The 13,852-nt window shown below is 42.3% G+C and overlaps 3 protein-coding genes across 4 annotated transcripts in view; 1 reads left to right on the top strand and 2 right to left on the bottom strand.

Annotated features, from left to right (window-relative positions):
• The window catches only part of LOC138959909 (microspherule protein 1-like), a 24,314-nt gene extending 23,710 nt beyond the window's left edge, over positions 1-604 (top strand). Inside the window, exon 14 of the mRNA XM_070331584.1 lies at positions 466-604. Within this exon, the coding sequence (XP_070187685.1) occupies positions 466-471 (6 nt within the window). The 3' untranslated portion in view covers positions 472-604. The remainder of the gene's footprint in view (positions 1-465) is intronic.
• LOC138959908 (uncharacterized) overlaps positions 1-12,598 on the bottom strand; it is a 20,754-nt gene extending 8,156 nt beyond the window's left edge. For both annotated transcript variants that reach the window (XM_070331582.1, XM_070331581.1), the window contains exons 1-6: positions 12,393-12,598; positions 8,028-8,234; positions 4,481-5,758; positions 3,701-3,835; positions 2,425-2,514; positions 444-854 (exon numbers count right to left, since the gene is read on the bottom strand). In XM_070331582.1, coding sequence (XP_070187683.1) covers positions 444-854; positions 2,425-2,514; positions 3,701-3,835; positions 4,481-5,693 — 1,849 coding nt within the window. In that variant the 5' untranslated portion in view covers positions 5,694-5,758; positions 8,028-8,234; positions 12,393-12,598. The remainder of the gene's footprint in view (positions 1-443; positions 855-2,424; positions 2,515-3,700; positions 3,836-4,480; positions 5,759-8,027; positions 8,235-12,392) is intronic.
• LOC138954502 (uncharacterized protein B0403.1-like) lies at positions 9,704-10,381 on the bottom strand. Its single transcript, XM_070326333.1, has one exon. The coding sequence runs from the start codon at positions 10,379-10,381 to the stop codon at positions 9,704-9,706; it is 678 nt and encodes a 225-aa protein (XP_070182434.1).
• Positions 12,599-13,852: the final 1,254 nt, after the last annotated feature.

Genomic DNA, 13,852 nt, shown 5'->3' on the forward strand with positions numbered 1-13,852 from the left:
TGTTCCGGTCGGCCTTGAGCTAAACTTTTTTTGGGGGGAATCACAGTCCCGGTAACTACCACAATTTTGACTTTAAATATTCGCGCACAGAAATGGTTCTCGCGACCGGAATTTTTGGTAGATTTTAGTAATGCCGGATATCAGACCCCAAATCCGTAATAATTCCGGGAGGGTAAACAGGTCTGTTAAAGACATTTATAAAAAAAATGAGAAAAAAACCGGGTAGGATATTATACTCAGGAACTCTCATGTAAAGTTTCATGAAGATCGGTCTGGTAGTTATCTCTGTACACACACACACACACACACACACACACACACACACACACACACACACATACACTACGACCCTTATCTCAATTCCCCCTCTATGTTAAAACATTTAATCAAAACTTGACTAAATGTAAAAACAAGGACTAGACAGGTTTTGTAGTAAAGCCTACCTTCATGTTCTTCACTACCCAGGTTTGAGACACTCAGCTGAGAAGTGACTGGCAGGTGTGGGGGTGAGCTGGGAGGACAGCTGGTCAGGTCATGTTCAGGCGCATGGTCATCTCCTTGTGTTCCATTGCCTTGGCAAGCCTGCAGGAAGAACAGCTTGGGTTTGCCGGCCAGACTCGGACATTTCTGGGCAAGAAAGGGTGAGATCAGCTCCATTAGTGGCACATGTTTCCAGTTGATGCCGTACACAGCACCTCTTATACCGTGCGTCAAAATGAAGCAGACAAGGCAGTCGTAGTTCGAGTGATCTTTATGAGCCACTTTATTGATGATTTCTGTCATCTGTGTGTCTGTGTAGTTCTCACGGACAAGAACGGTGAAGCCCTGCTTTCTAAATGTTTTCTTCAGTTTATCTGAAAAAAATAATGCCACAAATTTTAATGCTACAACTCTTGTACACTTCTTTTTGCAAGTCACAACATAGGTACAGAAAGGCTTGCAATAATTAATAAATAAAGTAGAAGTGCAACGCCAAGGCACTGCATACCAGCGAAAGACAAATCTCTCTCTCACTCTCCCTCTCACTCTCTCACACAAACACACACTGACACACACACATACACCCACACACACAACACTCACTAACACGCACATAGCCAGACACACACATACACGCGCGCACGCACACACACATACACACAAACGTACAAACACACACATCTACACACACACCCACACAAATACACACAAACACACATACGCTCTCTTTTCCCTCTCTACACACATGTACACACTCACACACACTTACCATTCATGCACACAAAACTCAGACACAGGCACACAGACAGACACGCACACACAAACACTCTCTCCCCCCCCCCCCACACGCTCAGATATAGGCTACACTATCTCTTGTTCTCTCTCTCTCTTTCTGTCTCTTACACACATACACACGCATGCACACATACACATGTGCGCACGCACAAAAATGCACATGCATGCACACACACACACTTGTGCACATAAACATACAAACACACACACGCCATGCGCAGGAGAGAAAAGCCCAAGAGAGGGATGACGTCACGATGCATGACGTCAAAACATCTTGACGTCATCTAATTGCGCAAGTATAATGCCGTAGTCTCGGAAATTCTACCCCAGCATATTGGCCCTGGGTGGCGGTGGATCAAAAATCGAAGAATTGGTTGTCACCCACCGTATTTTAGTTAGTATGTTCCCAAATTTTCGTGAACTTCCATCCCAAAATGTAGCCTGAGTTTGTGCACAAAGAATCCCTCTTTATCATGTATTATCGGCATGAACATTTCTCAAGTTAATTACAGTAGAGCGTTCGTGGGATACCTCCAGCTTCGCTGGGATAAAAGGCAAACAGGAAAACGAAGATCTTGGGATATCATCTGCAAGAATTTGTGTGCAAAATTTTATCAAAAATTCTGTTCGGTAGTTTTCTGGGAATCAGTCCACGCGCTCATACATACACAGGGATGGCCAAATAATGTCGGCCCGATCGCCAGGGGCAAGTAAAAAAATCCGCAAGGCTAGTAGAAACCGCATGGCAGCTCGCCCAGCTGGCCATTAAAAATTCTGGTTAAATGCAAATCTTTTGGTTTTACATGTACTTTCGAGTTTTAAATCCATATTAACACTACAGATGCAGGAACTTCTATTGTCTACAAAATCATCGTCATGTTCTAGTGAAACAAAAACAAGGCTCCTGTGCGTGTCACCGCTGTTTTAATTGAGTACAAAAATCTAACACTCAGAATTTGTTGTGTGGTATGTACCGCGCTAGCGAAATTTCTGGCGGTCTAGTGACTTTCTTGAAGATACTTGCCCCCCAGGCGAGTTAAAAGTTTGAGATTTGGCCATCCCTGCATACAATCAAGAAGCAGCAGTAAAAGTCTTCAAAACAAACAGGTAAACAGTTAGTGCTATCTAAAATGTGAAAACTGACTGCACCCCTGTCAATGTCTGTGCCATCTCTCGTCCAGGACCCATGTGACTGCCCCAGATCCTTGAAGTCCCTGTTGTTGATGATCAGGCAAAACCCTGCACACAGAAAGAGCAAGGCTGTACACATGGTATTGTCAAACAAGAAAGAGAGTAATTTCGGTTTTTATTTTCATAACTTTATTGTCCCATCGCTGAGAAATTTGGGTCGCTTCCTCCCAGTGGAAAGCTAGCAGCAACAAGAGTCGCGCTACCCAGGTGTGTGCTTGTTTAGGTGTAATCAGCCACCTGCACTTATGGCAGAATGACCGAGGTCTTTTACGTTGGCACAGTGACACGGGGGTGGAACATGGATACCGTCTGAGTCTGCACATAAAGTTGAGCCGCGTTCGTCCCAGCCGGGATTCGAACCCATGACCCTAGGATCATAAGTCCAGTGCTCAACCCACTGAGCTACCGGGCCCCACTCACAAGTCCAGTGATGGTTTGGCTCAGTTGTAATTTTGTTGGACATCAAAAAACTTCAGATCATAAAACTAGTCAACCTGAACAGCCATATACTTTAGAAGTCTGGCTATCTAAGTTGGAAAAGTTTCTTTGTGCTCCATTTTCGGTGTGTGCCTGGTAGTACTGTACACCAGAAAGGGACCTATTTGAGTGCAAATGTGGCATTGAAACAGGGATCTCCTGTCACTGTTTAAAGTTGGAGGAAGGGGAAAAATCCCATAATCCAAGATTATAGTAGTTAGAAGAGGGTAGCATGGTGACAAATGTAATGGGTTTTTTTCAGAGGAACATATGAAAAGGGGAACATATCAAAAACGTAATAAATGTAAAAAGTTGAAGTTTTGGAATTTCCACATCCCTGAGTACATGTATTTTTTTCTCTGGCCAATGCATTAAAGCTTAACAAACCTTACAAAAGCAAAACTCAGCTCAGCAATAAGCCTCAGTCTTTCTTCTACCAGTAACTGCACCTGAAGCTTTGAGTGTTTATGTAACAGGAAAACCACCCCTTAGAAATGCATCCAGTAAGTTAGATTCCTTTTCACGCAAGGTTCCAACTATCGATCACTACCAGAGACAAACAGGTCCAAGACTGTAATTTCAAGGAAACACATTAGTTCTGTCAGTTGTGCATTCTGTCATGCAGTCAGCTGAATTTGTTTCCTCGAAACCCCACCCTTGATACCGTTTGTGTCTGGTAGTGATCAAGGAACAAAGAAAGCAAGTCAAGTTAAGTGTGCTAAGATGTACTTTTAAGTGTTTTGTCATTGATACTTACCTCTCCTGGTCATTGGGTAGGATTTCGCTGCCACGCCACCAGAAATGTCAGTCTTCAAATGTTTAATGCCTTGTGTCTTCATTGTTTTCTTGTCTTGAAGACGGGTAGGGTCCTCAAGCAGGTAGTTGGTGAGCTCTGTCCAGAAATCAAAGATCACAATGAGAAGCATAAGTAACAGATCTAAATAACAAACACATTTCTGGATAAAACCTTAAGGATGCAATCTCACTACAGAACCAAAACATGCACATTGCCATTGGGTTCCCTTCAAAATAACCATTTACAGTGTACTCGGTTAAAAATACGATAAAACTTTTCAAACTGACTCCACTTAAATCATTCATTTGCTCGAGAGAGCAGCTTCTCTGTCTTTGCTCGATTTGTGTGATAATTTAAACTGGTGTTACACAATGTTAACAGACCTTTATGCCTGAAATAAAGTTTATTTCACCTTATATGACAGAAAGCTTTAAAAGCCCACTCCACCCATTTAAAATATCTATATTGATTGAATTAATTAGATTACTGCTCTGTCATAATTAGGGGTGAAAAACTTTATTTTGTGGGTAAACGTCACTTAACTTTATGTAACACCAGTTTAAAATATTGCTTTATGCTTCATTTTCACACTAAAGGATTGAGAGTCCAGGCAGCAAAGATGTGTTCAAAGACACCATCTCTATAATTATTGATTGAATGAATTAGCATGCTTATAATTGCATGAGCCTCTTTCATTTTTGTTCTTATTTCTTTCCTGATCTGTATATTTATTGAATTTACCTTCAGAGGTCTTTCTGTCCTTCTTCATGGCTCTCTTCTTGTAATGAAGGTCCAAGGTCTGTTTGGTAACCCTTTGTTCAGACTTTCGCCCACTCCTTTCAAGCACTTCTTCCCTGGCTGTTTCTGTCATTGAAAGGCAGTTGCTTGTTGGTGCTTTTCCTCCCCAGTCGTCAGCAAGTAGCAGCAGTGGGGCAAACTTTCCTCCGATCCTTGCTTGAAATTTGTCAGGAATGGCAGGATGATTCAGCCTCTCCAGATCAAATTTGAGTTGACAATTTTTTGCCTTCTTGAATTTTCGCAATTGCACCCTAAGGTTCATCTTAACCAAGTTGTGTTCACTGTTCACATCGGCTCTTGGGAAGGCGGTCATGGCGCTGTTGACTTCAGATTTGTATCGGTTCTGCACCAGAATGTAGTCAGTCTTGTGGTTTTGGTCTCTTGGGGCATGCTGTGTATCGACATCTGATGCTTCCTGCTGTCCAAGGGCGTTTGCACACACAAGGCTGTTGTAACTGGCATATTCCACCAGGTGGAGCCCCCTCTCATTGGATTCAGCATTGTATGAGGGACTGCAGGTATGTATCCAGCCAGTCAGTGCATTAACATCTACTTCCGTGTTCCAGTCGCCTTGGATGATGAGGATGTCTTTCTTGTTCACCTTGTTGGTGACAACCTGTAATTTGGTATAGAATTCTTCAATGTATTCGTCATCATAGTCTGATGTTGGTGCATAAACTTGTATTACTGTGATGTTGGAAGGTTTTGCTCTTAGGCGGATGGTAATGATACTACTGGAGATAGGGTTGCAGCCCAATACAGAGTTTTTGATGTTATTGTTAACAAGGAATCCAACTCCATTTCCATATATCTGGTCATTCCCACTGTAATATAGCTTATGGCCTTTGTCCACTTCAACTTCTCCAAAATTTTTCCATTTCATGTCACAGAGCCCAATGACATGCCAGGGGAAGCTCTCCATCTCATGCACCAGTTTTTTTAGCTCCTCATCTTGTCGTACTGATCTCATATTCCATGTAGCCACGTCAATGCTGTCATTCCCCAGGATATTATTTGTCTTTTCACCAGTAGCATACTTTTCGCTTCCACCCTGCTGAACAACGGAAGGTGCAGTCATTGATAACCCGGGCTGCGACTGATCTGGTAGTAGGTGTGGTGTTGTAACCAACATATTCGCCCTAGTCGGTGACTTCATTACGGAAGTTCATAAGTTCCATTCATGGCTGGCTGAAAAACATTGACGGAGACTTGGCAGTGTACCTGATATGCATAAAACATGTTGCAATATATCTTTAATTTTAAACATATTTTCATTGTAAACACAACATATCTGTATAGTTTAGGAGTCAAGAAATAATACAGAATATAATGAAATTACTTTCAAGTCTGTTATTGCAATGTCCAGAATTTTATTTGACAAATTAAATTAATCAAATCTTTTGAGCTTCCAAGCTGAAATGCAGTTCCATTAGGCTTGACCAGGTCAAAGATTGTTTGAACAACAAAATAAAACAAACAAATTTGATTGAAAAAATGCGGTTGCCACTGTGTAGCCTCAAGGTGGTTTTTTTAATGCAAAGACGTCATCAAACAGATTCATCTGAAAATGTTGGTGGTATTATATCTGGGAGCCTTCATATGTAAAGTGTCATAAGCAGCAGTCCAATATTTTTATGGGAATCTCTGTTCACACACAGCCACACATTGTTCTACTACAAAGCTGAGTAACAGTAAAATCCTTTTTAAAATTAAGCAAGTGATTTTTTGGCTCACGTAAGTGTAGCCTATGCGATGGTAAACTTTGTCTGTCTGTGCGTGCGTGCGTGCGTATGTATGTATGTATGTGTGTATGTCTGTGGTAGAAACTTTAAAATTTTTGGCTAAACACCGAAATACTCATTTCACGTGGTTAATTTTCAAGCACCATCTTCAAATTATTGAAGCAATGATCAACATTGTGTCGGCATGTGTGTAGTTAAAGCGTGTATCCAAAGAAAACGGGTGGTGGGGGGTTTTGAAGGGGTACAAGCAGTTGACTGATTTGTGTCGTGTTTGGCATGTAGACGGCAGGTCAGGTGTCAAGATCAGGTCAGGGGTCGCGCGAAGGATTGTGGTCCAGTTCTCACCTCGCCGATTCGCCGGGGAAGACGATTTCATGTTGTTCGGTTTCTAAGCTCCAGAAAAGTAAATAAAGAAGATACCAAAGGGAGATTTCCTACAATTTGATCTGCACAGCGTGTTTCCAATGTCCACGCGAGGAAGAGCTGTCGAAAGCGCGGCAGTCAGTGTCGATCTTGCAGCCGTATCCCGGTAAGTTCAGAGACAGATCTAGTGTCTCCCACTCTGATAACGTGTCACCTACTGTTAATCCGTTTTGTTTTAATTTCTTTTTATTTCAGCAGACACGGATGTCAAACACAGTGCTAGGCAGTCACCTCTAGTGAAATGAGTTGATCTAAAGTGCCTGTAATGTTTGGATGTCTTTGCTCGTGGTTCGATTTATGTGAATTTCAAGACTTGCAGTAGAGTCTCAAGTTAAGTTTACTCTGCCCGAAAAAAACTGTCCACCATTTACTTGAACATGCAGATATAAGGAAACGGAATGAATCTGTTCTCAAAGTCAAAATGATCACGATTTTTTCCTCAGATTCAAAACATGCACTGTCATGGTTTTGTCTGTACAATTTAGTAAGTCTTAAGTACTTTGCAACAACTTCCTTGAACGTGAAAGACAGTTTTTGAATGCTAGATCTGTATCGCGTTTCATTCCAGACTCGATCCTCTCTTTGATTGTAGATCTACTGTTTGCTGTTTACGCACTATCATATGATTCGCTATGTAACGTTTGGTAAGCTTACCTTGCCACAGCTTTCCTGTCTTTGTTGGCATTTCTGGCTGTGTTGACCGTCAGAATTATTTTAAGAACCAGGCTGCTGCAGTCGACATGTTTCGCATATTGTAGGGTTACCATGCTGCATAGGTAAAGTGGCTTGTATAACCTGACTATTCTGTTTCAAAACACTGTTTATATTTGTGTAGGTTGTAGTCATCATAACTAATCGCATTTTGCCATTTGTTTCAGAAAGGAGGTTAACCTACAACAAGATCGACGCTATGTCAGATATATGCCTCAGCCACATGAAGACTTCCGAATTTAGATCTACTCGGCATGGTGACAAGTCTTGATGAAAAGTATAGGACTGAGGACAGCAGTGGAAAAAGTGCCCACATGGCAGGTACCTAACCTATTACCCTAGTCATTTTATCTGTTTGCCTTCTTTTGAAAATTATACATGGAGTTGATATGATGCGTTAGTTTTAACTGTGTGTGTGTGTGTGTGTGCGTGTGTGTGTGTGTGTGTGTGTGTGTGTGTGTGTGTTTGTGTGTGTGTGTTACGGAGTGAGTGAGTTTGTGTTATGTTACTGTTTGTTGATTTCTTACGGGAGCCTTGAAGGCTTCGCCTCTTGTTAATGTTTTTAAACCAAATACTTTTAATCATTGAATTAGATTTCCTCAATGCATACACACGTAATGCTTAGGCCTTTTGTCCCCAGCACCCCATAAGCCATTGAGGACACTTCTTCGTCGCACTCTGCTGTGGGCTGATCTATCCGTCCCTGTCCAGCTGTTTCCCTGCCTCGCTTCCAGCTGTTTTTTGGCCTTCCCCTCTTTCTTTTCTCCTGCGGCTTCAAAATAAGTGCCTGGAAGGTGATGCTGGATGTTGGTTTTCGTGGCCTACAGATAAAGAATTACACATGTAGAAACAAATGCGCAGATTGATTTGTTAATTTTTTTTATTACAAGCATTTAAAAGTACATTGTACATGTCCCGCGTAACAACTAACATGGAAACAAAAGGAAAAGGATAAATAGAGAATACTACATGGCTTGCTGTGTCGTACCAGATTTACACGAGTTGTTTTTTTACATATTAAACTGAGAGCGAAAGCGAGCTGTTCACTATTTGAAAAAGCAACGAGTGTAAATCTGGTACGACACAGCACGCCATGTAGTATTCTGTTTATCCTACATACTGTACTTACGTGTATTTGACTGAAAATGTCCTGAAGTGAAGACGCTTGTTTTGGAACCTCGATCACTTCTAATGCCTCGTGCAATCTATTACGTCAAAGCAAAGAAATGTCACTCTGAAAGTGTGGCGTGACGTGCTAGTTCTAAAAATTCATCGACGGTAATTAGCGAGCGCAATTTTGTTTTCTATAATGACGTTTGTCTCGGTGACTTTGGCATGATAGGCTTTGGAAAAACAGGTCCCTGCCAGACTTGCTTGACATGACCTCATTTACATGATATACACACGTGTGATTTGAACGATTATTATCTCACGAGTGTCTCTCTCACGTATGTAGGATAAGATTTCATATAGACCTGTGGGGTTACCCCCATGAAATTTAGGGTTGCTTTCACACTAGTAGGGAAAGCAAGCTGCGCAACACTGCTGCGCTACCATTTAAAAAAATGTTTTCCTGAATGTGTGTGTTTATGTTACCGGGCCCTGAGAATTTTGATGTGAACTTGGGTTCCTTATCATGCGTGCACTCCTACATGTTCTGACACCGAGGGGAGTCTGCACAAAGTTGACTCTGGGAAATGAATCTCTCGCCAAACGTGGGTATCAAACCATTTCCGGTCGAAAGGATTGTGACATATGCTTTACTACCATGAAATTATTTGAAAAGACAGCAGAAATTATGTGTGATTTCTTAATTATTTGTATCAATAATTGACTGGAGTATCACCAATAGAAATTATAAGAATATTTTTACATTGTATTCACCATTTAATTTTAGTAAATTTACATTAAAAGAAGTACAAGTACAATATGTATGTAACAAAAATGGCACACAGATTTATAAAACAACCTACATACGTGCATCCTATCTCAACTCCCTCTTGAATCTCAGAAATCTTGACTTTGTTCTCATCACATCCAGACGTGTTATCTATATGTGCTAACTATCAAAACAGGCTGAAGAGAAACATATTTCCCATAAGCAACATATGGTCTAAGAGATCAAATTTCACTTTCAGCTTCCTAAACATGTGATTTCCCGTCAACTTGCTTAATTTCGCCTGATCTTGAACTTGAACTTGAACTTGAAGTTTACTATGAGGTAGGCTGTGTAGCCTTTACATAGGTCCTATTACTAGACTGTAGCATGCGTGGCGGGCTATTCTACAATCTAAACGAGGCAGGTAGGGTTGTACATAGAAGTACTGTGGCGCCAGAAATTGTCTATCCTGGTCTTAAAGCTGTTGACTGATGGCGCTGTTACTGCCTCTTCAGGCAAACTGTTCCAGGTGTTCACTACTCGCTGGGAGAAGTAATTGCTTCGTACGTTCAGTCTACAGTGGTCTTTGCCGAGTTTCAGAGAGTGGCCTCTAGTGTCTCTACTGCTGATGGGCTCAAAGTGGGGTCTGTCCGCTTCGTACATGCCGTGCACATACTTGAAGGAATCTATCATGTCGCCCCGCAGGCGACGGTGTTCCAGGCTTGGAAGTTTCAGAGCTTTCAGCCTCTCACAGTAGGGCTCGTCTTTCAGACCTGGAATGAGTTTGGTCGCTCTGCGTTGCACGTTCTCCACTTCAGCACATAGCGTCTTGTGGTGTGGCTGCCACACTGAGTGCCCGTATTCCAGCTTGGGTCGGACCAGACTCTTGTATAGTTGGATGAACATTTCCTCCGTCAGGTAGTCAAAAGTTCTCCTGATGACGCCCACGATCTGGTTGGCCTTTCCAGAGACTATGCTGACGTGTTCTTTGAAGCTCAGTCTGTTGTCGACGTGCACACCCAAGTCTTTCTCCACCTCACTCTCCTGTAGCTCAATGTTGACATCCACCCCTCCCCTCTTCCCCTTCATAAAGTACTTTGCCTCGGACTTCTTGTTGCCGAGCTTCAAGGCGTGGCACTTCTCTGGGTGGAAGCGGAGCAGCCAGTTGTCCGACCACTATTGTAGACTGTCCAGGTCATGCTGTAGTGCCTCTGGCCCCCCCTCTGTGTCGCTGCGAATGTAGACCTTCGTATCGTCGGGGAATAGGCGGACAGGACAGGAACACACCTCCGGCAGGTCGTTGATGTAGATGACGAAGAGTAGAGGCCCGCAAACGCTGCCTTGCGGCACGCCGCTAGTGACTTTAGCTTGCTGTGAGGATGCTCCGTTGACCACTACGCACTGGGTTCTGTCCGTGAGGAATGACTCCACCCATCCTAGGACCTTTCCTTGGATTCCGTGGGCCGCGACTTTCGACAGCAGACGTTTGTGAGGCACCGAATCGAACGCTTTCATAAAATCAGTGTAAATGATGTCCACACTCCCGCCAGCGTCAAGAACCTCAGTCCAGGCATCCAACACATCCAGGAGTTGAGTCACGCATGACCGGCCTGCGACGAAACCGTGCTGCTCTTTGTGGATAAGGTTATTCTCTGCCAGGTGCTGCATGACTCTCTCCCTCACTAGACCCTCCATCACTTTGCACAGGATACAGGTCAGGCTCACCGGTCTGTAGTTGCCTGGGGTCAGGCGACTGCCTTTCTTAAAGATAGGAGTCACCGTAGCTCGTTTCCAGTCGCCTGGTACTTGTTCGGCTGCCAGAGAGCGACGGAAGAGTTCCGCTACTGGGTGTGCTAGTGAGTCCGCAGCCGTCGAGAGTACCAAGTACCAAGAGTACACATGCAGGCAAGAAATACTACAGGAGTAGGTATTGGAAGCCAGCTACTTGCCTGGCAGGTTGGTGAGGATGTCTACGACACAATTTTGTGCCAGCCAGATGAGAATGAAATACAATTGCTTGATATCAAAATAGTCGTCGATGAACACAGAACAGCCAATGAGTGTCAAAATTGCAACCGTTATGCATATTTTCTTGTGAGCAAGTACCACCAGCAAGATTCTCAAGTATTCTCACAAACTCCCAGCTTTCCTTGCCTTGAGTAGTGTCCAAGGAACTCTCCTACCTAGCTTACTTGACAAAACCTATAGGCATCTCGCCCTCTGAGAAAAGGGCCGGCGCGCGCCGCCGGGGTCTGTTTCCACTGATTTTAAGAAAATCTTAAAACAAAGAGACTACCAACGTTCCAAAATTCAGAATAAAAAAACAAGAAAGGTAGGGTGTTGGAACGTTTGTTATTGACAAAACAATACATTCACAAATAAAACTTAGCTTGATCGTATGTTTCCGCCGCTTGTTGGGAAAGTCCCAAGCGAATGAAGCAAGAACAAGGGGCGGAAACATTGGATCAAGCTAAGTTCTCGTTACTCATTATTTGTCTGTGCACTTTGAAGACCGTTGGGTCGATATATCTGTGAATGTATTGTTTTATCAATAACAAACGTTCCAACAACCTACCTTTCTTGTTTTTTTATACTGATTTTAAGAGTTCAAGATATTATCACTGTAACATTTGATGATTGTGCAGACCCATGGTGGTCATGCGATTGAGCAATTATTTGACAATATAAAGATCTGAGCGACTATAATACGATTACCTTTTTTTGTCTCATAAGAATCTAAGATAGCTTCCAATCTTTATCTGCTGATATGTTCAGAAATAAAAAGTCTGTCCATGCATAGACCTATATTAGATAGGTCCCTGGTCCATGCCACAGTCTGAAGAAGGCGAAAAATACTTTATGATGTTGATGCAAGTGTCGGTCTGAGTCCGTATACACAAAAAGCGGCACTGTCGATTTCGAGTTTGATTGTTCTTTTGGTTATAATATTCCTATGACCGGTCCAAAATTATTGAACAATTAAGTGCATGACAATCGAAAGTCGTGCAACTCCTCTTTTTTGGCTCCAGTTCGTAACTGTTGGCTTATTAATAAGCAATGTGGTCAAACGAACTACAATCATGAGCTCAAGAATACTAACCAACACAATAACGGCATCATCGCAAGGTTTATATGGACCTGAACAGCTGCGACATCTTGTCCGAAACTACGCGCTGCCTTGACTCGGCCATACTGGATGTTCTCCAAGGGCAAGGGAAGGGGATTCCCCTTTTTTCGGTCTGACTAAAGACTACGCGACCGCACGCGGCCACACGCGACCTTGCACTACCTTGCGCGGCTTCAAACTAAAGCATGTACATGTAATATTTATATATATATAGTATCTTCACAACATTATCTGACATTATACCAAGTTTTAAGTCACACAAAAAAACAAAAAAAGGGAGTTATGATGCATTTTGTGTTTTTATCCAGATTTTATCCATATTCCATCGGTTGACATCACCAACCTGGAAGCGGCCAAGGGCTTGTATAGCAAGACTTTTAAACATTTTAACACCTCTTATGCTGCGCTCTCTCACCCGTTGCGACGATAGCCACTACTGGCTCCTGCAACGTAACCTATCCAGATCCAGATCCAGAGCTATCGAGCAAAAGTGAAGGCATCGTGGTTCAGCGTCCGACCATGCACGGTTCGCATTGATCTAAGAATGCAGGCTCAACCTCAAACTAAAGAATGTTCACGTAATATTTTTATATATCTAGTATCTTTACAACATTATCATACTTTGTACCGAGTTTTAAGTCAGAGAAATACAAAATAAGGAAGTTATGATGCATTTTCAAAGAGCTAGCGAGCGAAAGTGCAAGCATCGGATATCTGTGTCCGACCATGTTCGCTTTGTTTTTAGAATCGCAGGCACGACCATAAACTAAAGTATGGTTGTGTAATATTCTTATATATCTAGTATCTTCACAACATCATCTGCCTTTACACAGAGTTTTAAGTCACAGAAATAAAACAAATAACGGAGTTATGTTGTATTTTCGAAGAGCTAGCCAACGAAAGTGCAAGCCTAGGATTTCTGCCTCGGTTTTTAGAAGCACAGGCGCGAACTCAAACTAAAGTATGTTTAACGTAATATTCTTATATGTCCAGTATCTTCACAACACTATTTGAATTTGTACCGAGTTTTAAATCATAAAAATAAAACATAAGAGAGTTATGATGCATTTTGGAAGATCTGGAAGATCTAGCGATGATGAGGATAATGATGATTATGATTATGATAATGATGATTATGATAACTTGATGATGATGATGATGATGATGATAATCAGTGATGGTGATGATGATGATACTCGAATGATGGGAACAAAAGAGAGCGATAACTAGAAAAAAGAACATCAGCATGTACAACAACAACAACAACAACAACAACAACAACAACAACAACAACAAGAGTCTGTGTGTGTGTGTGTGTGTGTGTGTGTGTGTGTGTGTGTGTGTGTGTGTGTGTGTGTGTGTGTGAGTGTTTGTTTGTGTATACATGAGTGTTTGTGTGTGTGTGTGTGTGTGTGTGTGTGTGTGTTTGTGTA

Source organism: Littorina saxatilis, linkage group LG2 (assembly GCF_037325665.1).
Source record: "Littorina saxatilis isolate snail1 linkage group LG2, US_GU_Lsax_2.0, whole genome shotgun sequence".
Taxonomy (NCBI): Eukaryota; Metazoa; Mollusca; class Gastropoda; order Littorinimorpha; family Littorinidae; genus Littorina; species Littorina saxatilis.

Coding starts and splice junctions, on each gene's coding strand:
- LOC138954502 (XM_070326333.1), bottom strand. CDS start 10,381: ATGAAGGGGAAGAGGGGAGGGGTGGATGTCAACATTGAGCTACAGGAG.